Source organism: Cryptococcus depauperatus, chromosome 2 (genome assembly GCF_001720195.1).
Source record: "Cryptococcus depauperatus CBS 7841 chromosome 2, complete sequence".
Classification (NCBI taxonomy): Eukaryota; Fungi; Basidiomycota; class Tremellomycetes; order Tremellales; family Cryptococcaceae; genus Cryptococcus; species Cryptococcus depauperatus.
This window is the reverse complement of record NC_089469.1, coordinates 1451864-1475972: the sequence shown is the minus strand read 5'-3', so window position 1 is coordinate 1475972 and position 24109 is coordinate 1451864. Positions and strand designations below refer to the sequence as shown.

Here is a 24109-nt window from a genome sequence, read left to right as displayed (position 1 = left end):
ATTTCTTTCCTTTTCCCTAAGAGTGGCTTTACAAATGAGCAGATAGGATTATAATCAACTGCAGCGCTATTCACCAAAGTATTGCCTCGAAATGGACACTCCAGCACGCCCTCAATCATATCGTCTCTTGACTGCCTATGACTTTGGATCACGGAAAGAACATGGTCCACCAATCGATAGCACTGATGGGCTTTCGCAGTTGAATGACCGAGGGATGGTATTCAATGGCCGGCTTTCGTTATCGCAACTGTCAATGGAGAGTGAGAGTGGCATGAGCCCCCAAGGAGAGGACCTTGGCTTCATGTCGACCAGTCATGTCGAACATAAGCACGCTAGTCTTGCAATGAAGAAGGCTCTTTGGTGGAGGGACGTTGCGATTACTGGAATGTTTATTTTATCGTGGTGAGTCAGGTAATCAGGCCGTCAGGGCTGATACTGGCGCTGTGAGCTTGAGAGAATTAAGATTGATATACTGTGATTTACAGGTATACATTCGCTTCGCTTCTGTCGCTCTATAACAAATGGATGTTTTCTGCTGAATACTACAACTTTCCATTTCCTTTATTCGTTACGAGCTGTCATATGCTAGTGCAATTTGGGATGGCCGCCGTCATTCGGATTGTTTGGCGAGAGAAGTTTAGACCTAAAGAACGTCCAACGAGGAAGGACTACTTGTGCGGGTTTATGCTTTTCCAATTGAAGCTTGTGAATACTGAATAGTAGAACAGGACAAGGATTTTACCTACTGCTGCGGCTACTGGAGGTGATATTGGCCTATCCAACCTGAGTCTCAAAACCATCACTCTTTCCCTCTACAGTGAGTTCATTCTTGTCTCTAATCGTTCTTGTATGTTAACATTAAGCATGCTTTCAGCAATGTGTAAATCGTCCTTACTCATATTTGTCTTGATTTTTGCCTTTGCCTTCCATCTTGAGGCATACTCCTTTAGGCTTATATCAGTCATCACTCTTATATCTTTTGGAGTGTTTTGCATGGTATTCAATGCCACAGTTGTTTCCATCCCTGGTATTGTCATGGTGTTTTTTGCATCCGCATTGGGAGGCCTTCGTTGGGCATTGACTGAATTAGTCATGAAAAAAAAGTCTATAGGTCTTTCAAATCCCTTCGCGACCATTTTCTGGTTGGCGCCTCTGATGGCTGTGACACTTGGTCTGGTCAGCATGATTGTTGAAGGGTGGTTTAAAATTTTTGGAAGCGATTTCTTTGAGGGATGGAGAGCATTTACAACAATAGGCGTAATTGTCCTACCAGGTGTCATTGCTTTTACAATGGTTACTAGCGAATATTTGTGAGTTACTACTTTCTATTACTGTTGCCGAGAGGAGAGGAGCCTGACAGATATACAGTATTATACAACGCTCCGGTGCTGTTCCTCTCTCAATCGTCGGTATATTCAAAGAAGTTTCTACCATATCTTTATCATCATGGATGTTTGGTGACCAACTTACCACATTTAATATTGTCGGTGTTGTCATCACCATTATTGGTATATCCTTTCCTTTGATTCATTTCTGAGGACAGACTAACAAAGTACCAGGTATTGCTTTATATTCTTATCATCAGTATCAAAAATCAATGTCTTCTACCATTGGGCTTGATGCTGCCCCCAGAAAATCCATGAATGAGGATGATTCTACTTCATTGATGCCATCGTCGACAAATCACCTTGCTGCGACTGCACAGGACGATCCTAATGATATGACGGGATCTAATGAAGGTGGCGTGCAGCTCTCGAATCTTCTCTCCCATCCTTCTCTTCCCCATTCTCCTATGCAGTTAGAGAGGTTACAGGAGCAGCGCAATAGAGAAGAGGATGAGCTAAATAGACGAGAAGACAATTTGGAAGGATGGGATCGGCCTGAAGAATGGAGTGAAGAGGAGGAAGAAATCAGCGAGGATGAAGTACAGCAGAGAAGGGATGAGCGGAAGCGTTCAAGTAAGAGGAACAGATGGATTGATTGGCTGAACAAAGGGATGTAAATATAAATATGTTATACATTAGTGTTCCGGGTATGGGATTGTTGGTATCCCTCTTTAGATTTCAGTATACAGCATCATAACAAAATAGATTATATATTATCAATTTCCATTTTGCTGGGGTTGAGCCAATTTCATTCGTTTCCTTGCTTCCCTTCGCAATTGAGTTTTGCTCTTTTTCTCTCCTTTTGTAGGCGTTCCGACACTTTCAGCACTTTCCTCTTTACCCTTTCCTTCAATCATCTTCTCTCGTTCTCGTTCTTTGTCTTCAGGAATTTTTCTTTTCCTAGCTTTCCGTTCTTCTATAAGCTTTCTTGCCACAGGCGATTCTAGAACTAAAGGTCCTGAGAATGGGAATACACCAGATCCACCTGGAGAAGACAATAGTGGTGGTGTGGATGGTACTGACAAAGGTGAGCGAGAGGTAGGAAAAAGTGGCGACTGTATTTCCGAGTCTTCGTCTTCTCCGTCGGATTTGGACAGCGATGCAACGACTTTAGGTATTGTAGGTTGCGAAGACGAGGGTGATTTAGATTCATCCTGTTGCGCCAGAGGATGTATCTTCAAGTCATCTGGGGCTTTCCGTTTCTTTTTCCCCCCAAATAGGTCGAAAGCGGTCTCTTTTATCTTCTGTCTGCCTACAGAATTGGCACGAGATTCCTCTTCGTCTAGTTCCATTGTTGGGATAATACATCTTGGTGGCTCTTCACGTTCTTTGCCTTTTCTTTCATTAACCAATTTTTTGTTTAAACCGACCAAGCCATTCGTCCTCGATCCGCTTGCTCTTTTTGTATCGTCTAATAGAGGATGACCAAGACCTAATCTACCACCTCTATCTTCCCTTAAGACACTCTCAAAGTCGCCAACCTTTTCCAATTCTGATTTTGTGACACCAAAGTTGGCAGGGATCCAATTCGCGATTGAAGAGGTAAATATGGATGCAGAAAGGGCAAGAGCTTCTCCTGAGGGTACTTGATTTGCTGGAGCATTTGAGGAGGCCATTTTAAACTATATTAATGAAGAAGATGACATTAAACTTAGATAGATGTAAATAAATAAAAAATGATCATAGAAATTCAAGTGCCACATTCCATTAAATTCCGATTTTCCTCAGCAATGTCCCATCTCTTTAAACTTCTTTTTTAAAAAAAGAAAAACGAAATCATTTCTTTCTTTCTATATATATATATATAAAGATAGAAAACACCTTAAAGGCAGGCAAGGATGTCTACAGTTAACGAGAAGCCGGCCGGTCCAAGTGCATTCACGCCTTATCTTGACACCATTGCAAACATGTTTCATCCAGTCTCCGGCCCGGTCTACAATACTTATGCTAGGTTCCATGGGTGGAAAGAGTCGATGGGTTTGGTCCAACCGGGTACTGTAGAGAACCTGGCAAAAGATGTGCAACGTGAGTTTGAATATGAGAGTGAAGGCTCTGCTTGACTGCAGGAACCAAGAAAGAATCATGACTGAATGGGACGAGGGCTGATGGAGATTTAGAGGTGCATCTTGCAAACTGGATGTTTGATGGAGCAAGAGCAGATGTAGCAAAGGTCATTTCTGGTAACCCTGCCTTCCAGCTTACCCACTCCTTCTCCCTTGGCTCTACCACCCGGCCCGCAGCTTACAACTTTGGTGCCATTTTTGCAAGTGCCAAGGTATGTATTTGGCTCAGACAGGAGGCTACTGATAGCTGACAGAACGGTGGACATTAGACATTTTTACAAGGCGGAGTTGATGGCACTGGCACTGTAAATATGCGCGCCAATCAGACATGGTCTCCTCAAGATATTACCAAAGTTCAGGCTCAGGTAAGTATCAAACATAACATAGCGTCGTAGTTTTGACTGATGTGTTCCAGATAACCAACAAGCCTGGCCATACTATGGTCCAATTTGAACATGACCATCTCGGCGATCATTATACTTTTTCATGGAAGTCCATCAACCCCAATCCGCTCGACTTGACTGGCATCCACATGGCTTCCCTTCTACATTCTATCTCCCCTCGCCTTTCTCTTGGATTCGAGACTGTCATGCAATATCCGGAACCTGGACTATTTCAGACAGCAACTTCTTACGTTGCCAAATTAACTTCTTTGCCTAATCCTATTGCCGCTCTCACACCTACCACTCCCGGCGTTCCTGCACCATTTTCACCTAGCTGGACCGGTACCTTCCATTTGCAGCCTGATGGCAATATACAAACCACGTACTACCAAAAATTGTCTGAGAAGGTTGATGTAGCCCTTGATTTCCAAACTGTTCTTCGGCCCGCCTCCATGCTTGGTCCTGCTAAAAGAGAGGCTATGACTACCTTGGGTGCTAAATATGACTTCAGAATGGCCACCTTTAGAGGACAAATTGACAGTGCGGGTAAGGTCGGTATGTATCTTGAACAGAGATTCACTCCTGCTTTTGCTTTCCTTGTCTCTGGCGAGATCGATCATGCTAAAGTCAGTCTTCGCGTTGATAGTGCTCAGAGTTCTCGCTGACACTAGTTTGTGATAGAATGCGTCCAAGTTTGGCGTTGGTATCATGATTGAATCTTCTACCATGACCCAGGAAGAGATGATCGCTGCCGGAATGTTAACTCCTGTGTGATAATAAGCTGGTCACAAATAGGCGAACAAGGGACGATGAGGGCTGTAGCAGCATCATAAGGGCAAGGATTTCCTCTTTAAGGGACAAAAAAATTGCGGTACAGATTCCAAATCAAGAGCAATGTGAGAATAAGGACGTGGAACTTGTTGGGAATTATGGGGCTATTTAGAGAAGCCACGATTGGATAAACTTTTTATTATGGTTTGCTGGTCATAGTTTTGCCAAATGTATCAACGCACGCATGAATCACCCATCAAAATCGCAGACAGCGCAAGTTTGCAGACGAGGTGGCCAAATCTATTATATGTGCATGGAGGCAAGTAGCCCATTGTGCTGCTCTTTCTGATCATGATGTACATTTCATGAATCTTGGATCTAACTCATCCCAATCATCCATCTCTCCTGTCACATCATCGTCCGACAAATACATTTTCTCTCCTTGATCCTCGACATCCACTTCATCCCAAACTTCTTCCTCTGCCTTTTTTGCATGTTCTTGAATATGCCTTAAATCATCACCACTTGCTTCAACCTCTTGAAAATAACTTTCATCAAGGCTCATCATATCTGATTTGGCTGTCAACTCGAGAGAAGACACGGGCACAGATTCGGACAAGGAAAGGTAGACGGGTAAGACAAGCGATTGGGCTGTGGCCGGGAGGAGAGGACGCTGGGATAGAACTTGAAGTTTGATCAACATGGGTATGATTTCAGTGCTCATGGTGTCTTTGTTCATCAAGCCCTTACATCCTCCAGCTATGTTTGACATATTGCCTTCATCATTTATGTCATGACTTGGAAGTTCTTGGCAGTTATTTTGACTATTCGCTTCTCTGGCACTCTTCTTCTCCAGGTATATCCTAGTACTGTTCAGAGCGGCTTCGTTGGCATTTAAAAGAGAAAAGTTTGAGAAGAATGATGGCTTCAGAATTTTTCGATATGTACTACGTATTACAGGGGTAGGCAAAGCCATATGAATACCTCGAATAGTTAGATAGAGACTATAAGCTATGGCCTGGGGCGATGAATGCCACTTTTAGTTGTACGGCTGATCAGCGTATAAACAAACTAGAGATAAGAGACGTACAATGTCATTATCAGTGCGCATAATGTCTGCAGAGCAGAGTTCGTCCATTCCTTTTGAGACCTGTTCAATATTGTCGCAAAATGAAGGAAATGACTGATGCACCCAAAGAGCGAATGATGAGGCATCGATAGGGATGCTCGGTATGAACTGCTATTTATTTTTGTCATTATTTGGACCATCAAATATACGGTGATGATAAAGGTCTTACATCCAACTGGACTAAAGATTTACGGCGTTCGAATTCGGCCAGATGCAAAGGCAAGGGTTCATCTGGGGGCAGGGCTTCGATGGCAGATAAAATTTCTTGATCCTCTTCATTTGGGTCACCCAGTCCTATATAAGCCTTTCAGTTTTGTAAATTGTGCTCGTTTTTGCCATTTAATACTTACGCTTATTATAGAATACTTTGCCTAGAGAATGAAATAAATTCAAGGATTGCTCTTTTCTTGTAACGGCATCGAGGCTTAAATAAATTTAATAATGCTTGTGGATAGGTTTGCACAAATACTCACATAGCTCTCAATTCCAAACTAACATCCAGTTTTGCCCCTCTTCCGCCCATACTGCCCTTGCCTTTCTTTCTTACACCCATTGTCAGTCCTTCTTCCTGGCCTTTCCTTTTTTGACCCGGCTGGCTTCTGTCGGCTACTGCTCTTGCGCTACTGAAGAGCTGTAACGAGTTGATTGCTGAGCGAAGGACACCATTAGATGACTGAACTAGCAGCTGTATTGTGGCTTTGCTTGGTTGTTTTTCGGGAGGAAGGGATAACGAAATGATGCGTGTAAGTGCTCTAGTCATGAATGTTGGGGCTATTGGTAGAAAGCTACACGATATGTTAATTTAAGGCAAAGAAAAGAGCAAGAAGGTGACTGACTCGACCTCCTGGCACCAAGGTCCATTCTTGACTTGGTACCCAACCACGTCTCCAAACCCTTCTCTCCCTCCTTGATCTTTTTCCATCCAGCTCTCCTCAGCACGGCCGCCACTACCAGCATCGCTATGTATGATCACCATGGGACAAGATGAACTTGAGTAATTTTGGCAAAATCCCAGTAGAGCAGCATGAAATGTTTCCCGGGTTGGGAGATGGCCTAGGTTCGGTAAAGAGGTGAGAAGGACGATTCGAGGTCTTTGAGATGGCATTGTTTTGCTAGAGGATTGAGAATGGGCGAGAGAAAGGGAAGGATAAGAACTGCGAGAGAGAAAAGAGACCAGTTTCGACATTGATGATTCATATTCTGTGCTAAAAGTCAACCACCTTGGGTACAAAAGTAAAATGGGTATACCTATTCCGCCTCCCAGTTGCCTCTCCTCTACACCTTCTCCCCACTCTATAATGTCAACACCCATTTGTTTCGTGACCAGTTTTACTGTTGTCGTTTTTCCTACTCCAGCAGGTCCTGTTAAAAGAAGAATACGCTGTACGAGTGAGTAAGCTACCGTAATCCTTTGGCCATGACGGAAGATTTACCCTGTACTTTCGTAATCTGTCTCGAGCGCTAGCAGGGGGCGAAGACATATCTGAAGCGCATCCAAAGACAGCCTCACGCAACCAAGTTTTGACTTTTTGAATTCGTGCTTTGCCTGGCGCCAACTCAACCTATCATGAAAGTGAACAAGAACAAAGTAAAGATACTGTCAGGTGGACTGACTTCGGTAATGGGAGCGTAGAGATCCGTCCACATTTGAGTAGCTTGGCCTGCGTTTGCTGTATTCTGTAGTTCAATACCCATTATCCACTTGGCATGAGCTGCTCACTCACACCATGGCATCTGCTTTCTCGACTTGTCATTCCTTTCTTCATCGCTACTTGCTGATTCAACCATTTCGTTTTCTCTTCTCTTGCTCTCCGTCTCAAACGATTTGCTTCTACTGATACTCGGACGTGAGCTTGATGCTATGCCAAGAACCTTGACAGGTGATACAGATCTTGAGGGTGGCATAAGCCTTCTGTTTTGATCATCTTTCGCTAGCAGATTAGAACCGTTGCTTGGTCCGAAGTTTAGAGTTGACTGGAACTTGTCTATATCAGCTTTCAACAATTTGATATTGCAATTGTCAGACATACAGCACTCAAGCTGACTAGCTTCTTGCCTGCTGGAACTGAAGGAAATGCATTAGAGCTCCTGCCAGTATTTTTCTTGAAGCTTGCGCTGCTCTTTGTTTGGAGGTCTTTCCTACTTGACTGACTCATTATAAGTACATGTTAGTACTCTTTTTGACTTTTAAGAATAGAGAATTGTAATGAAAGATATATTTTGTAACTTGTCTTCAAAGAAATCCGCCGCGGTACCTTACACATCATCACTCTTTTTTCTCTTTTTCTTTTCTTTCATTATCGTCTTTCAGTTACTTTAATTCTACTTGGAACTGATATTAAAAACGGTGCAAGCAATTTCAACCCTCATCCAACTTGTAAAAACTCCTCGACTTGCCCTATCCAGCTATAGAGAAAGCACAGTTCAAGATGGTGCGTTCATCGTCCTTAATGATATGATGGCTGGGACAATAAACACCGTCTGACATCCTAGCTATACACAGTCTGCACTTTTCAATTTTCAATCCCTACTTCTCGTCCTGCTTCTTCTTATCTGCACATGCACCTATATTAGAGGGGCTGCTCCCGGGCTCGTTGATCGTAATCGAGAGGGGTGAGTTGACCATCTGGGCCCACTTATGACTGAGCTTCAAATATGACAGACACTTATACCTTAAACAGATTTCTAGGCTTATTCTTCAAATGTGCCAGGATAGGGGAAAGATTATCACCTTATGTGTCAATGGCTTGTATAGCCATGGCGGTCACAATAATACTTGGATCATGATTTTGTATAGACATGAACAGAAAACGGGTATGTGACTTGTAGATAACAACGGAGTGAAGCTATATTTTGTATGTACTTGATACTCTTTTGCAGATGACACTGATTACACTCGATTACGTCCGGAAGGTGTTGGGTGCCAGCTTTGTGGGTATTTGATAAGACTTTCGCTGATGCATTTAACTATGCAAACATGGAGCTGGAAGGATTTCGACTAGCCTACGGGTGGCATATCTTCAAGGCATAGCTTGGTAACTTTGGCTTGGCGACGGCTAAGAAACGGCCAGGCTCTTGGCAAGAACAACTTGCTTCTGCTGGCTTTGACACCCAAGGAAAGCGCACATCTCCATCATCGGCTGTTCAAAGCAATCCCTTCTCTGAGGCTCTCACTGCCAAGAATTCCAAAGAGAATTTACTTGCCCTTGAATCATGACAATCGCCTCGTTGTGAAACTGCTAACAGCAATGTCAATCGCTGCCACACGACGTCTGTTGAGTCGGCTTTGCTATCCAAGTTGAAACCAACCCTATGTCGACCGGCTCTTCAACAATCCTTTGACAAACTCAGCTTTGCTGTAGTCTTGCGATAATCCGGACCACAACCTCAATTCCCAACGCATCTCTGCGTTGGCAACACGGCGAATCCAATGGCAAACACCCACACATCCTAGCCACAGACGGAACGCACGGCAGAGCAGCATCAAACTTTCAGTAAAAACATTTACCTATAACCGATGAATGGCAAAACGATTCAGGCATAACCCAGCTTGCTCTAAAGCATTCCGGCTTAGACTTACATAGGCAAACAAACAACAGATAAACCGCCATTATCTACCGGACTCTTGCCCGGTCAACAGACATGAGCCTGGGAGCTATCATTGCCACCATATACGGTCAGCTGGCAGACACTCTTGAGCCACACACCTCATCCGTCTTTCAGACTCCAGTTGTACCTCAATTAACCCCAGCGTTACACTTCATCTTCATCTTTGTGGACGCACAAACTCGAAATAGCCAAAACAAAACAAAAAAACACAAAAGCAATACATGCAAAGAAATCCATTCCCGTAAAAGTGGAGGCAGCCTACGTGGCATTATTATTTTCCGAAAGTCTGTACACCTTTATTTGGTTCCCCAGTTCTCGGAAACAAAAGTCGCTGACAAGCACCGCCATAGACACAGGCAGCTAGAGATGGCGTCCGTCCGCGTGATGGCTGCTCCATTCCACTCTTGTCATGAGTCCTAGCCTCCCGCAAAGAGAAACCTTTGGCAGCAGCTTGCACTCCATGGGAACTTTTAAAGACCAGCGCTTAGCACTCTAGTTCTTCCGACACCCATACAGAACGTCCATTTCTCCTCTCTCACGGCGGAGACGAGATGGCATGCGCTGTCGACTAGCTTGAGATGTAGAGTCAATGACCTCTCACTACCTGTTCACAGGACGGCCACAGATCCGTATGGCGTCCACCGGAGCTTCCTGCCTGCATCACAGACAGCCTATCCTTTTTTTCAGTACCCTTGCAGGCATCATGGGAACAGCACAGCCAAGACACCCAAACCAAACCATGGAAGCCATAGACACTCACTGCCATTAGCGAGCTGGACGGATGCCAGGGTCCGTATGTTTCAAGGAGGTTCCAATATTCCGAAAATGCTTCCGTTCTCGTTCTGTTGCTTATCTTCCCGAAATCTTTCAGGGACAACTTGGCAGAAAGGCGCGCGAAACTCAAATTCACTTTGATCAGGAAAGCTTCTAGTGTGTTCGATCAACCAGCTCGTGTTCGTGCGCGGTTCGGGAACATTGATCCGATACATGGCTTCTGTCGGATGTCCGGCAACAGTTGTCATCAACCAGTCGGAAGTAGACATCCATCATGTCTACAAACACACACACCAGCTTAAAACACACAGACAGTGTCGTATCCACAGCCGTAACAAACACCCACACAGGGTACATCGGCGGCTGGAAGATGCTTGATGTCGCATTCGGAATAGTCTTGTCCATATTCGCTTTTCGTCTTTCGTAGACCCATACCCTTTGACAGGGAGCTTTAATTAAAGATTAAATTACTCTTGGGACAACTTTTAATATATCCAATACAAATCGAAATTACCATACACGAGAGCCGGTACAGGCTTTGAGAGTTGTGGTTAACACAACTCGGCGTCTGACAGGCTGATTGATAGTCAATCTGCGATTGATCGCCAGAGATTCCGTCAAAGGCGTTCACATCCCAACAGCTTTGGCTTCAGCAAAAAGATATTTAAAGGGAGCTTCATTAGCATTCCACCGTCCACATCAACAGCAGAAAGATCACTTCATACCGGTAGTCTCCTCCAACTCGCTACAGAGTATCACCTGTTTCAGTATCGACGGCTACCACCATGGCTGGTCTGACTCACCCAGAATATGTTGCTCCCTCCATCATTGCATTCGTGTTGTGTCTCTATCCATTGCCATGGCATATGAGGACGGGTAACATTGCGACCTTGACGATGATCTTTTGGATGGCCTGGCTCAATCTTGTACACATCGTTAACTGTCAGGCCATTCTTTTCTTGGGCTGGGCTCGGCGCTGACGTTCTTGGTAGCTATCGTATGGGCAGACGATGCCGTGCCGAGAGCCAAGGTCTGGGGCGATATCAGTGCCATCATTATTGGTCAGTTGTGCCGGTTTGATTAGTGGTGGGTATGGTCTGACCTATTGCAGTTGCCTATAACTTTGCCTTGCCTACTGCCCATCTCGTCTTGGCCAAGCAGCTAGAGTCTTATACCTCCCTCAGGCCTCACTCTCCTCTGTACGACAACAACTCTCGTCGCCGACACAAGATCTTTGACATCACCGTCAGTATTGCTGCTCCTGTGGTGGGTGTCCTTTTGCACTTGAGCAACATGGACAGAAGATTCTACATTGTCGAGGCTTTTGGTCCGCTTCCTGCCACTTACTGGAATACTTGGGGTGTCATCTGGATGGCCATCGTCCCCATCTTGATTGCTGCCGCTTGTGCTACCTATACTGGTGAGTGAACTCTTGAAAATGTAGTTTTGTCCGTTAACACCAGTACAGTTATGGCCTTGGTCAATATTCATCTTCGTCGTCAGCAGATGCTTTCGATGATTGCTTCAGACGCCTCTGTCAACCGTGACCAATTCTATCGCCTCATGTTCCTTACTCTTGCTGAACTCGGAACTTGTGGTTTGCGAGCCATCTTCAATCTCATGTCCTTTCACAATGGACCTCAGCCTATGGGCCACCGTGGTCCTCCTAAACACAATCTCACCAAAATTGAGAGCATTGCTTTTCACACTGTGAAACCTGCCGGCAAGCTTACCCTCCACTTGTCATTCTTTACCGTCGTAGCTTGTAGTTATGTCTTCTTCCTGTGCTTTGCTACTAGTAAGCCATCACCTTTTGGATTGTCGTAACCATCTGACGACAAGCAGGTACTGAGACCAAGCGCTTCTATTACAATGTTGTTCGCAAGATCTTCCCTTGTCTACCCGAGCACCACAGTTCACGTATGAACAAACTTGGCTCCATTGACACTAGTCAATCGCGATCCAACGCCACTGGAACCTTCACCTCTACCACCGGTTCTGTTCCCTTTTCTCCAACCACGCCAAAAGATGTCGAAATCTCTCTGGAAGATATGCTTGCCACACCCAAACTTGACAAGAATAGTCAATGGACTCGAAACAATACTGATGACTTGTCCCCAAGCCTCAAAACTAATGAGAGCCACAAATACGATGAAGAAGCTGCCGAAGAGTTGTATCTGCCACCTATGCAGACGGATAAAAAAAGTAGGGGTAAGTCATCTCTTGTTGGTGTCTACAACGCCATCGCTAACTTTTGGCTGTCAGTTTGAATCAGTGTCATCTTGTCAAAAACATAAGTCATAGAAAACAAGTGTAGTGATGTTGTTGGAGTTGTGCGTTATAATCATTTTAGTCAAATTCTTGTAAACTCGGTTCAAGTTTACTTGTCTTGCATTTGTATGGATACCTATATGCCCACATTTGAACATGAGCGCCATTTGAACCATCAGCTCAAAGCATATTATTCAAAAGAGCAAAAGATCCAGTTTAGCTGTTGCTTGTTAGTCTTGAACAGTTTGAATAAAGTTAAAGGGATGCTTGGATATGTACATGCCAATCATCCTTTTGATCGACATAGATTCATTACACATACTCCATCCGTTCTACTCCATCCGTTCTACTCCCTCCTCTTCTGTTTGATGCGACTGAGATCTTAATTAACGAGGGATCCTGTGGCATTCCATATGCGTCCGCGTCGGCTCTGCTGGAAGTGCACAGTAAAATCCTTGGACACATCAATCAGTACCCATATTGTCTTTGTCTACAAGGGATGTGTACCTAATGCTTGCATGCTCTTGAACAAAGCAGCGCTTTGCATAACCACCTAACGCGATGTCCCGAGTCAGCTCCTTGCTTTTGATGCCGGATAGACGTCTTTATCGAGAAAGCTCACTTTGATGCAGGTTTTCCCACCATTGGCAGTCATTCTGCACAATTCTGTGTCTGCCAGATCGTCATTTCTTCGAGAATCAAAGTAATATTTAGCACCTGGCGACTCCTACCAGCGCAGAGAAAACGCGTTTATCAGCATTCCTTAGTCACAGCAAACAAGAAACCAGAAGCATACTTGGATAAATTGAGCGACAGTGTTGTGTTCTTCCGGCGGGGGAGCGTTGAGAGAAGCGTCAGACCGGGGTTTAGGAATGTCATTTGTTGTAGGGACAACAGATGAAGATGAAGAGAGCCAGTTAAAGATACCCATTATCGCTTCTGTTGAAAGATTATATAGAGTCAATACTAAAAGAAGAATTCAGTTCAATGTAGAAAATTCACGTCTGAATTGCCAATGACGTATTGAGCTATTAACGGGATCAATTTGAATGGCCAACTATAAAATCAGTATCATAGCGATAATGGTTGTTTCTACCATCCATTTGAATCAAATCTTTGCAGCAACCCGTTTCAGATTACATTCTCATCTCGCCTCACACAATTTTATGCCCTGCAAGTGCTGGAATCTTGCTAGTCGAGGCGACAGTATCACAGCGATCAGCCGAGTAGCATTTCAATGGGCAGTTCAGTTGCGATATTGCTAAGACGGCTGTTCAATACGCCTAGCCTTGTCCCTCTCAAACGGTTGATAAATTTAATGTCACTTCCCAAAACTTGTCCCAAGTGACGTACGCATGAACAATTGGATAGTGACTCGTTGCAGCAATTTCGTCTTTAACACGGGCATCTAACTATTGGAAGGTGGATCTGTCGATGTTGAGTTGTTTGTTGTATAGGCTGCACGTGTACGCAAAAAATAAAGTAATAGTAGAAGCTACCAAGTAGATACGAGTAAAGCTTTCCTAGTCACGTGGTATTAACCGTTCACAGCCATTCTAGGATTCTACTTATACATATACACAATTCAATTACTTATTCTTATTCCGACACTTACCAGCTTTGTCGTTGGCACTCTTCCTAAGTCATCCATTCTCCTTACCTATCGGCTGCCTCAATTACTCGCCCAACCTCCAAATCAAGTCTCAAGCAAGCGACTCTTATATATGTTCTGTAAACCCACCTCTGTGTAAGTGCGTCAGCACTTTACACTGCCACTGGTAAAGACGGAGGATAAGTCCGTCAACGGAGAACACAAGGATAAGAAAATAGATGTATATAGATTAACTGTAGAATACTTTTACTTGAAATACTTGATTTCGATGCATGACCAGTGCTAGTTTTGCGGTATCAACAACTTTAACAATATATATATATGTATACTATTTTACATTGTATTTATCATCCACAACTCAGTGAAGCACTCCTGTGCCTACACTATGAGCTTAAATCTACCATAAGATTCCTCATGCCTATCTCTCAACGTCCGCGCGCCTAACTATATGTTAATGATTAGTCACTACTCTCACGCCTTGCCCTGAGATCGGGACACTTTTAGAAACTCCGGTAATTCAAGCATTTGTATAAATACTGGTGAGACAAACTCTTCTTCTTGGTTTGTATATTCTTTTGAAAACTGATCCGAAACGAAACAGTCTACCAAAAATGTGAGATAATTCTCGTTGACAATGGTCTAGTCTGCCAACACTTGTATTGCAGGTCTATCGCCAAACAGCCCATCATCATCGTTGCCTATTACTCTACGTATGGCCACATTGCTGCTCTCGCCGAGGAGGTCATCAAGGGCGCACAGTCCACCGGCGCTATCGTCAAGCCTTATTTCATGTTGGTGTTGATGTGCATGTCTGGCATGATTTGATGCTGAACTCAACAGTGAAGAGACTTTATCCGCCGATGTTCTCACCAAAATGCACGCAGGCTCCTCGTTGAGTATGTAATGGCAGAGCATGCTAGGACAGTGCTGATAGGCTGCAGAGCCCAAATATCCCCTCATCACTCCTGCGGACCTCAAGGAGGCTGATGGTATCATTTTTGGTGCTCCTACCCGATACGGCCGACTTCCCGCCCAGGTTTCTGCCTTCTTTGACAAGACTGGTGGTCTCTGGGCCGCTGGTGCTCTTACTGGCAAGTTTGTGTCTTTGTTCACTTCTGTTGCCGGCCAGCACTCTGGCCATGAGTCTACGGCCCTCACCAGTTTCCCCTTCTTTGCTCATCGTAGGTTGAAATGCGGAAACAGTAGTGCTTGCGTTGATTGAGATTAGAGGGTCTTGTCTATGTCCCCATCGGCTACTCTGACCCATCTGTTGGTGACTCTGACGTGCTTCAGGGCGGCGCTCCTTATGGAGCTTCCACCATCACCGCTTCTGATGGCTCAAAGCAGCCTACTGCCAATGACTTGAAGCTCGCTGCACACCAGGGCAAGGTGAGAATCTTCTTGTTCTTTTTGCTGCCAAAACTGACAAACGTCAGTACTTTTCCAACTTTGTCGGCACCTTTGTCAAAGGCAAGTCTGTGGCTTAGACACATTGGAGAATCGAAGAGTATATATAGTCAACCGGTCGGTTGTTTATTAAAGTAGAGGAATTTAAAATGCAACAAGATGTCTATTGAAGTTGCATTCTCTGGCTCGTTCATATTGCAACTATAATATGAATAAGTTGTACCAATGTTTTTGTGTTAACGGAAATGAAGATTGTTGGTCGCCAAGTGGAGGTAACGCGTTGTTTCCGTTTTCGTTTTATTGCTTCATCTTTTTCAATTCACATTTATTACTTACTGAATTTTCTTAACACTTTGCCCATCATGGCTGAGCCAAGGGCATCGACAGATCAAGGTTTATTATCTGCCATCGGGTCATGTACTTTTGCTAATACTATATATTCAGAGAACGCTCCCCTTCTCGACAATCCCGACTCCACCTCTTCGCCATTCTCAAGACTGAGAACTAGTCGCGAAAGGTTTCTCGCCGTTATCGCAGTTTTGTTTTTGCTATTGACCTCACTCTTTGTTGGTCTGTTTGCCAGCGCTGAAGGAGCTTATAAGAAGGAGAAGGAAAAGCACCATGGTGATGTTCCTGGTACTCCCGAGACGGTGACAGAGACCACTACGGAAACCGCCACTCACACTACGACTCAGATCAGTCAACCGACTGACATGCCTCTTCCTGTGAGTTGTACTCTGCTGTTTGTTGGAATTGATCTGAGTAAATTGCCTAGCCACTTTGTCTTACACCAGAATGCGTCCAACTTTCCGCCTCGATACTCTCTGCAATCAATTCATCTGTGGACCCTTGTGATAACTTTTACGAGTTCGCTACAGGTGGCTGGCAGGCTACGAGTTCTATCCCTGCCGATCGTGGCCAGTTTGGCGCCTTCAATGAGGTCGCCGATAGGAACAAGAAAACAATCCTCCGGGTCCTTGATTCCATCTCTCTAGAGAAGCCTGGAAAGGATTCCACTCCAGACGAACGAAATTTGGCCAAGCTCAAGGGTGTATATACAGGCTGCATGGATGTTGTAAGTTGTGTTTCAAAGCCATTGATACTCTGTTAAATAGGTCATTAGGATAACCTCAACGAAATCGGTCAGGAGCCGTTGCTCAAACTCATCAAACATATTGTTGATATCTTTGGTGGATTTGACCTTGATTCTGCTTCTGACACAGAGTTTGTTGCCAAAGAGCCGGACTACAAAGGCGCTTATGACGATTCTTACAGAATTCCTGATGACCTTCTTGTCAGCGCCGAACGGATCCAGGAGCTCAAGCAAACTAAAGGTGCTGGTCTTGTTTCTTTGAAAAAAGTCGAAAGCCAGCATTTGGAAATCTCCCAAGACTTATTGAAGTTTAATCATGAGAGGAAGCAGAAAATTACTAAAGCTCTTGCTTGGCTCCACTCTCGAGGTAGGTTGGCCCTATTTTGTGAGGATAAATCTCACCAACACAAATCACAGGCGTTCAAGGCCTCATCAACTTTGAGATTGAAGGTGATGCCGGAGGCGAAGATTCACAAGTTCAATCCCTATGGTTGTATCAAGCTAGGGGTGGTCTTCCTTCTAAAGAATACTATGACGAAAAGCCTGTCTTGGACCTCTACCACTCTGTCATTTATGGCATCTTGAAAGAAGCTGCCGAAAGCGTGGAGTCTGAAAAAGTAAAGAGGGGTTGGGTTGAGGATGCTTTAGAAATTGTTGGCAAGATGGAGGCTGTTGAGCAGGCTTGGCCTTGGCCTTGGCCCGGAAAAGACAGGGGTGACGGCAATGGTGATGGAGAAGAGCCTGGAGAGCCCGAGCCTCCTATCACTCAAGAGCCTTTCGAAAAACGTATTGACACACTCGCCAGCAAAGTTCTCAAATTTGAGATTGATCTTGTGCAAGCGGGTGTTGATCCTGAGTACCTTTACAACCCCCATTTCGCCTATAATCCATATGCTATTGAAGAAGTGGAGCGGGCTGTACCATTCCTTGACATACCCACTTACCTATCCACATTTACTCCAAGGACTTACCCAGAGAATGTCACAATCACGTATCCACCTTACCTGAAGTCTGTCACTCGCCTGATTGAGCAGACCCCGGATGAAGTCCTGAGTGGCTACTTTGTTCTTCGTCTTGCTTTGAGCTATGCAGATGCTCTGGGCCCAAAGACTGTAATCAGAAAAGAATACCGTCGCCTGCAAGAACTCCTTCGAGGTCTCAAGAAAGGTACTGAAGAGAATCGTCAAGATGTCTGTCTAGCTTATACTGATGACCTCATCGGCTTTATTGCTGGCCGAGAATTTGTACGCGAAGCGTTCTCTCCTGAAGCCAAAGCCGAAGGCGAGCATATCATTCGATCGATTGTTTCGGCTTTCGATGAGAAGCTTCCACATATTTCATGGATGGACTCTGAATCTGCCAAGGCTGCCCAGAAAAAGGCTAGGGCCATTATCCCAAAAGTCGGATACCCTTTGGCTCCCAACACGACCAATCCTGTCAGCCTGGAGAAGTGGTATGCAAGGTTGGAAATCAAGAACCATGACTTTTTTGGAAATGTTCTGAGATCCACTTTGTTGGAAGAATCTAGAGTCTGGCTTCGTTTGGGACGACAAAGGAGTCGCGATTCATGGGAGATGTATCCTCAAAGTACGTCTCGAGATTGACCAACAAAACTTTAGAACAATAGCTGATAACAAATAGCTGTCAATGCCTATTACTCTCCTCCTGATGGTGAAATTGTTTTCCCAGCTGGTATCCTTCAGCCTCCATTTTACTCTCTCGCTTGGCCCTCTCATATGCGATATGGTGCTTTTGGTGCTGTTGCAGCTCACGAGCTAACGCATGCGTTTGACAATTCTGGCAGCCAATACGATGACCAAGGTATGTCGATAAATGTTGACTTGGAATACGCTGACGTGAGAAAAGGTCGATTGAGGGATTGGTGGACCAAAAAAACTGTCAATGGCTTTGAAAAACGCGCGCAATGCATTGCCAGGCAATATTCCAAGTTTTACGTCTACGATGCTGATGGGGAAAAGGTTTACGTCAATGGCAACGTAAGCTCTAATCCTTCCAATCTTTGACAAGTTGCTGATATGAATTTACCACAGCTGACAAACGGCGAAGACATTGGTGACTCGGGCCTTGCTCAAGCATTTATTGCATGGAAGAATTCTGTGTCATCGGAATCCACTTCTGAGCGTCTTCCTGGGTTAGACTATTCCGACGACCAGCTCTTCTTCCTTGCCTTTGCTCGCATCTGGGCGCAACTTACACGACCTGCTACAGCTGTCAGCAGGATCAGAACTGACCCGCATAGCCCACCCTACTGGAGGACGATAGGGACGTTGAGAAATCTACCTGCGTTCCACGAAGCGTTCCATTGCAAGGTTGGAAGCGGAGTAAGTTGCCTGAGAGACCATTGTGCCACAAAATACTAACACAATGTATAGATGCGTCCGTCCAAAGAAGAACAATGCGAATTGTGGTAAGAATACTCTACTTTTATATATATAAGACTTGAATGTACCAGTAAACGGATGGGACCAAATAAAGAATGCATACAGTGAGAAAGGATGTCTTACTCTACCCATGATGACTCTCGTCATGACGCTCGGACCGTCGCGGATGGTGGATTACGTGTGAGACTTTTACTGATCTCCCATCAAACTTGGAGCCTTTGCGTGGCTGACTTTATTTTATTTTACTATTTCGTATCTTTTTCTCTCTTTGTTTTCATTTGTTCTTGCTTGCGAACAAATGGAAATGCCTCTTAAACGCAAAAGCTCTACAAAGCGTAGAAAGAATGGCAAGCACACAAGCGTACAAGCTCGAGAACAGAATACCCAGCCTATCCCAGATGTAGACCTGGGAACCGGCGAGTTTGACCCCAAAGACCGGCAAGAGCTTGCCAAAACTCAAGCAGCAGCTGCTGGCATTACCTTTTCAAAAGTTGCCAAGCCAGTGCACGATAATCAGTTTGTTGACTTTACGCATTCGGGAGATGACGAGGTCGAGCTGTACAGACGTGAAAAGTTCTTGCGAGAATTAACTTCCACAAACTGTAGTACATCTCCTGAAGCCACAAGTCTTAATGAAACTGCAAAAAGTTGTCTTTCACAGACTGATCCAGCCTGTTCACGTGACATCATGGAATTTGAATCAGTTATGTCTCACTCGCGCTTGCAAGGAAAGCATTTCAAAGCACAGAAAATTAGCCCTCCAGTTGATGTTTGGGGATCCAAGGCTGCTGCGTTGCTGACGAAACACAAACAAATGCAGAGTGAATTCTACAAGTCCAATGCTGATATGTCAAACGACCCTGAAACTCGATGCTGTCCATATGGCAACTCGGCACATGTCCACTTTTCTTCTCGCCTGCAAACTTATATGGACACTTCTCCTGGGATTTTCGATAACGATGAACCCCCTCCAGTTTGGACACCTGCCTCAATAACAGCTGGGCACAATACTGTATCTGTCGACTATCACAATGATGACGATAGCATGTCGACCAGTACCGTAGCAGCCTCGTTCAACACTCAGGGAGACGATAACATCAATATCAGAAAGGCTAAAAAGAATGCTAGAAAAAAAGCAAAGAAAGAGCGGGAAGCCGCAGACCGGACTCACGGGATGCAGGAGCAAAGTACTGAGAATATCAAAGGTCATGGTACAAGAAATCTAAAGGTGATCACTTGGGACAACGAGAATGGCATGAGTAATCGATCGTCGCCGATAGAAGATAGACTCGTCACTCCTCAAACAGGCTCTGTTCATCCTCTACCACTTTCGGCTTTCACGACGGAGGATTCCGTAGTGGGCAAAAATAATTTTAAAAAACAAAAAGGAAAGCCAAAACGGACCAAGGCTTATATTGACGCTAAGAGTGACGAAGAATCTGAGTCTTACGGAGAAGGAGATAGTGTTGCTGATATGGAGGATGTCTTTACTGAAAAGGCTGAGCTGGCTGTGAAGGCTGTCGGTGTTGGCAAGTATACTAGCTTGGTTTGCTACATAGTCCCAAGACTAATACATAAACAGTTGTCCCAAACGCCGACGTGGCCAGCTCTGGTTCCGAGTTGACAGTTGGTGATCAAGATGAGAGCGCAGCAACAGACGAATCTCATGTAGATAGCGAAAATGAGAATCAAATGAAAAGTCTAAAAGATAGAGGTAAAGCAAGGCTTAACCATCATTATACAGCCCTTCAGAAGCTGACAGATTCAGTGAAAAGCGTCAATGAAGCACCATCTAAGGACGAACTGGGTTTCACACCAGAAGCTGCCCAGATGGTTGCAGGATCTGTCTTTGCCTTCATCAACACCAACAAAGTCAACAACGCAAACTCATTACTAAAGTCTAACCAAATTGTCATTCCTCGTTCATCTGAAGATCCATTAATCCCAACTCCTATTTCAACTAAAGATGTCCTCAAACGAAGCTTTGGATCGACAGCTGGCAAGACAAAAACGTTTTTACTACTGGAAGATGTTCTCGAATCTCTTCCATTAACAGACACATCAAAGCCTATACCCCAAGGAGAGACAATGATTGGAGTTTCAATACCTAGCTCGGTCAATTCGTTGATTATGCGACTCGGCCCAGATGGTAGACCGCCAAGTCCCAGACTAGAATTGGGAATTATTGCTGAAGAAGGAGGCATTGAGAATTTGCAGGAAACCTTGGAAACTATTCCCGAAAGCCGTGGAACATCAAGCACTCCAAAAGAGGTTCCTTATAATCAGATTGGCTGTGAAGGAGGGTTACCTGAGGATGTAAAACAATTCGCTAACATTACTTTTGAGAAAACTGAGAATCAAACAACTAAACAAACAGTCAACACAAGCGCCGATTCCAACTCAACCTTAGAGCAACCCACAACAATATACCGAATTCCTGGGGAGTTATCGAGTGCGTCAATTCTACCAAATACAACTTGTGAGCCCGAGAGCTTGGCAGGGCCTATCAGACCAGTGTTCAAGGTTGAGCGCCGTGGCTCTGAAACTGGCGGTAAAATTACTCAGCGCCCGAGCGTGCTCGAGAGAACCATGTCTGGGCCTGCATCCACAATGGCTCCGCCTAATCATCCTAGCTCTAGAGAAAGATCATGTGGTGGATTGAAACGAAGCGACTCGTTTAATAAAAATCATTCTCATGACCTTGAGCCACAACTCTCTTCGTCAATCATGTCCTCGCCAGAGAAAGGAGCCAGGCAATTTGAGTCGTATTACACAGACCCCAACGATCTTTACAAGAGACGACACAGCATTGAGCCGTCTTATCTTCCCATAACTGCTCAACTTTTAATGCGCAGAGGTTCTTTGCCTCCAGAGTCCCATCTCCATGGCTCTGGTTCGCCACAAAAATGTCTGCCTCTGGAAAGAAGCTGGACTATGTATTACTCTGACTCATCAGACAAACTCAAAGCCAAGGCCAATTGGCAGTCTGCACATGATTATAATAGTGCGCTGTTGACCGTATTTCATGGAAAGACGATTGAAGATATCCTTGGATCATGGAAGGCTGTCCGTCGTGCTATTGCAGAGTCCAAGGGAAGAATCATCGAACAAGCTGGTGCGCCAATGCAAGGTGGTGGTGGACTGGGTATCGGCTACATGCCAGAAGACACTAACTTTCACTTGTTTGCTGATGGAATCAAACCGATGTGGGAGGATGAAATGTGTACCAAAGGTGGAAAGATTATGATCACTGGAGACGCAAGCTCTGTAAGTCTCTCATATTGGCAAGACCAGTAATTGATAAAGTTCAGATGGATATAGCTTTTCTTGAGATTTGTTTCTTGCTGATAGGGGGCAACCTGCAGGACGCTGTACCTTCATGGGCTACTCCGTCCAAGGCCAAATCCGTCATTTGTGGTGCTGTGATTTCCAGACGAAAAGTTACCAGACTAGAGATCTGGTTGGGAGGTAGAGATGGACCTGACCCTGCTTGGGTAGAACAAGTATATAGGCATATTGAGAGATATTTCCCAACTGTCCGAATTCTCCCTTTCAAGAGTTTTGGGAAAGGCTGAAGGCTGTTTTGGGTATCTCTGAGAAGCAGGAGCTTTGGGATTATCTATCATAGACAGCGCAATAGGTGGATTCCAATCCGGGCGGTCTCCTATGTACGTATATCATGCATATGTAACAAATCGATCTCTTCATGTTTATTCTTGAAGTGTTTTTTACAGTACATTTACTTTTGTGTTGTTACGTAAAGAGAAAGACTGGCGTGCAGGCATACGCGCTTGGCTGTCGTTTAATATTATTACAGAAGTACTTTATCTCGTTCATTTCTTTCTTTCTTCAAGCAGCACCAGCGAGTATATAAAAGTTATCAGACGCATTCCGAGCGGGAGAACTACTTGGGACTATCAACTTGTTATTCGATAATTGCATATAATGTCTGGCCCAGGTGGTAGTGGTGGTGCTTACTCGTGAGTCATCTACACTCATTGACTTACAAATGATTTGGGTCTTTGCTCAAGGTTCTGACCCACGATGCTAGATTTTCTCTGACTACCTTTTCGCCTTCCGGTAAATTGGTTCAGATTGAGCATGCTCTTGCCGCTGTCTCTGGCGGTACTACTTCTCTCGGTATTAAAGGTGTGTCTCTTGAGTTTGCCATTTATCTCGACGTTATACTCAGACAGACATCCTGCCTTAGCTACCAATGGCGTCGTTATTGCCACGGAAAAGAAAGCTCCTTCAATTCTCCTCGACACTAACGCCCTCGAAAAGGTAGCTCCTATATGTCCCAACGTCGGCTTCGTCTACTCTGGTATGGGTCCAGACTTTCGAATCCTTGTAGCCAAAGCTAGAAAGATTGCTCAGGCATATTGGAAAGTGTATGGGGAATATCCTCCTACAAAGGTTTTGGTACAGGAGGTAGCGGCAGTTATGCAGAAAGCAACTCAGTCTGGGTATGTATTATTCCAGCAGCGTAGCCAGAAGATTACTGACAGACATAAAGTGGTGTTAGGCCATACGGAATATCAGTTCTGATCGCAGGGTGGGATGCTCACCGAGGACAATCTCTATGGCAAATTGATCCCTCAGGGTCCTACTGGGCATGGAAGGCAAGTGCCATTGGGAAGAATTCAGTAAACGGAAAGACTTTTCTGGAGAAGAGGTAGGATGTTTACGTCTCTGTCAGTAATTGCAATGATCCTAAACTATTGCTCATGTAGATACAACGACGACCTTTCTCTTGAGGATGCCATCCACACCGCGCTTCTCACTCTTAAAGAAGGATTTGAAGGCCAGATGACGGAAGAGACCATTGAGCTCGGTATTATCACCTGCCCAACACCTGAACAAATGCAGGAAAAACCTGGAGAGAGACTGCCGTCTACATTCAGAAAGTTAACCATCCAAGAAGTGAAGGATTATCTCTCGTTGTAGATGCAAAGCATGGACTAGAGGTGATGTATACAGCTCGTTGGCGAACGATCTGCGGCAGCTTCAAGAAAGTACAATTGCTATGGTGTGCATGAATTGATAATAAGCTCATGAAAATATCTAAAGCATAAGCCTTGTCTACTCTTTGAATTGCGAGCGTAATGGTATGACAGCTCATGTATAGTCTTGGGGAAAGAAGCAGTAAGAAAAGTCAGCTATATGCAGTTTTCTTGCCCATCACTATATCCGGCGGACATAGCCGCCTA

General features: G+C 44.7%; 11 protein-coding genes across 11 annotated transcripts; 8 read left to right on the top strand and 3 right to left on the bottom strand.

Annotated features, from left to right (window-relative positions):
* Positions 1–91: 91 nt before the first annotated feature.
* On the top strand, positions 92–2002 carry L203_101863 (uncharacterized protein; the record flags this gene model as incomplete). The annotated part of the gene is made up of 6 exons (XM_066211294.1): positions 92–402; positions 486–674; positions 729–817; positions 875–1310; positions 1369–1508; positions 1560–2002. The coding sequence occupies 6 exons, from the start codon at positions 92–94 to the stop codon at positions 2000–2002; spliced, it is 1608 nt and encodes a 535-aa protein (XP_066067391.1).
* Positions 2003–2101: 99 nt separating this feature from the next.
* On the bottom strand, positions 2102–3001 carry L203_101862 (uncharacterized protein; the record flags this gene model as incomplete). Its single annotated transcript, XM_066211293.1, has 1 exon — positions 2102–3001. One exon carries the CDS (start codon positions 2999–3001, stop codon positions 2102–2104), a length of 900 nt encoding a protein of 299 aa, XP_066067390.1.
* A 222-nt stretch (positions 3002–3223) lies between these two features.
* Positions 3224–4605, top strand: L203_101861 (uncharacterized protein; the record flags this gene model as incomplete). Its single annotated transcript, XM_066211292.1, has 5 exons — positions 3224–3410; positions 3503–3660; positions 3718–3813; positions 3864–4457; positions 4513–4605. 5 exons carry the CDS (start codon positions 3224–3226, stop codon positions 4603–4605), a joined length of 1128 nt encoding a protein of 375 aa, XP_066067389.1.
* Positions 4606–4951: 346 nt separating this feature from the next.
* On the bottom strand, positions 4952–7887 carry L203_101860 (uncharacterized protein; the record flags this gene model as incomplete). The annotated part of the gene is made up of 11 exons (XM_066211291.1): positions 4952–5638; positions 5693–5842; positions 5901–6025; positions 6082–6155; positions 6205–6516; positions 6568–6931; positions 6980–7112; positions 7165–7293; positions 7346–7401; positions 7456–7711; positions 7762–7887. The coding sequence occupies 11 exons, from the start codon at positions 7885–7887 to the stop codon at positions 4952–4954; spliced, it is 2412 nt and encodes an 803-aa protein (XP_066067388.1).
* A 273-nt stretch (positions 7888–8160) lies between these two features.
* Positions 8161–8518, top strand: L203_101859 (uncharacterized protein; the record flags this gene model as incomplete). The annotated part of the gene is made up of 3 exons (XM_066211290.1): positions 8161–8163; positions 8235–8344; positions 8413–8518. The coding sequence occupies 3 exons, from the start codon at positions 8161–8163 to the stop codon at positions 8516–8518; spliced, it is 219 nt and encodes a 72-aa protein (XP_066067387.1).
* Positions 8519–10899: 2381 nt separating this feature from the next.
* Positions 10900–12384, top strand: L203_101858 (uncharacterized protein; the record flags this gene model as incomplete). The annotated part of the gene is made up of 6 exons (XM_066211289.1): positions 10900–11056; positions 11107–11175; positions 11226–11534; positions 11583–11912; positions 11960–12325; positions 12380–12384. 6 exons carry the CDS (start codon positions 10900–10902, stop codon positions 12382–12384), a joined length of 1236 nt encoding a protein of 411 aa, XP_066067386.1.
* Positions 12385–12771: 387 nt separating this feature from the next.
* L203_101857 (uncharacterized protein) lies at positions 12772–13316 on the bottom strand (the record flags this gene model as incomplete). The annotated part of the gene is made up of 4 exons (XM_066211288.1): positions 12772–12839; positions 12893–12938; positions 13008–13112; positions 13182–13316. The coding sequence occupies 4 exons, from the start codon at positions 13314–13316 to the stop codon at positions 12772–12774; spliced, it is 354 nt and encodes a 117-aa protein (XP_066067385.1).
* A 793-nt stretch (positions 13317–14109) lies between these two features.
* L203_101856 (NAD(P)H:quinone oxidoreductase, type IV) lies at positions 14110–15484 on the top strand (the record flags this gene model as incomplete). Its single annotated transcript, XM_066211287.1, has 7 exons — positions 14110–14132; positions 14599–14610; positions 14663–14788; positions 14838–14893; positions 14939–15178; positions 15226–15386; positions 15434–15484. The coding sequence occupies 7 exons, from the start codon at positions 14110–14112 to the stop codon at positions 15482–15484; spliced, it is 669 nt and encodes a 222-aa protein (XP_066067384.1).
* A 282-nt stretch (positions 15485–15766) lies between these two features.
* On the top strand, positions 15767–18929 carry L203_101855 (uncharacterized protein; the record flags this gene model as incomplete). The annotated part of the gene is made up of 9 exons (XM_066211286.1): positions 15767–15797; positions 15849–16129; positions 16180–16479; positions 16528–16864; positions 16915–18084; positions 18139–18318; positions 18364–18494; positions 18549–18839; positions 18891–18929. The coding sequence occupies 9 exons, from the start codon at positions 15767–15769 to the stop codon at positions 18927–18929; spliced, it is 2760 nt and encodes a 919-aa protein (XP_066067383.1).
* A 268-nt stretch (positions 18930–19197) lies between these two features.
* Positions 19198–22474, top strand: L203_101854 (uncharacterized protein; the record flags this gene model as incomplete). The annotated part of the gene is made up of 4 exons (XM_066211285.1): positions 19198–20428; positions 20482–20613; positions 20668–22166; positions 22211–22474. The coding sequence occupies 4 exons, from the start codon at positions 19198–19200 to the stop codon at positions 22472–22474; spliced, it is 3126 nt and encodes a 1041-aa protein (XP_066067382.1).
* A 370-nt stretch (positions 22475–22844) lies between these two features.
* L203_101853 (uncharacterized protein) lies at positions 22845–23846 on the top strand (the record flags this gene model as incomplete). The annotated part of the gene is made up of 5 exons (XM_066211284.1): positions 22845–22879; positions 22951–23048; positions 23110–23365; positions 23416–23574; positions 23633–23846. The coding sequence occupies 5 exons, from the start codon at positions 22845–22847 to the stop codon at positions 23844–23846; spliced, it is 762 nt and encodes a 253-aa protein (XP_066067381.1).
* Positions 23847–24109: the final 263 nt, after the last annotated feature.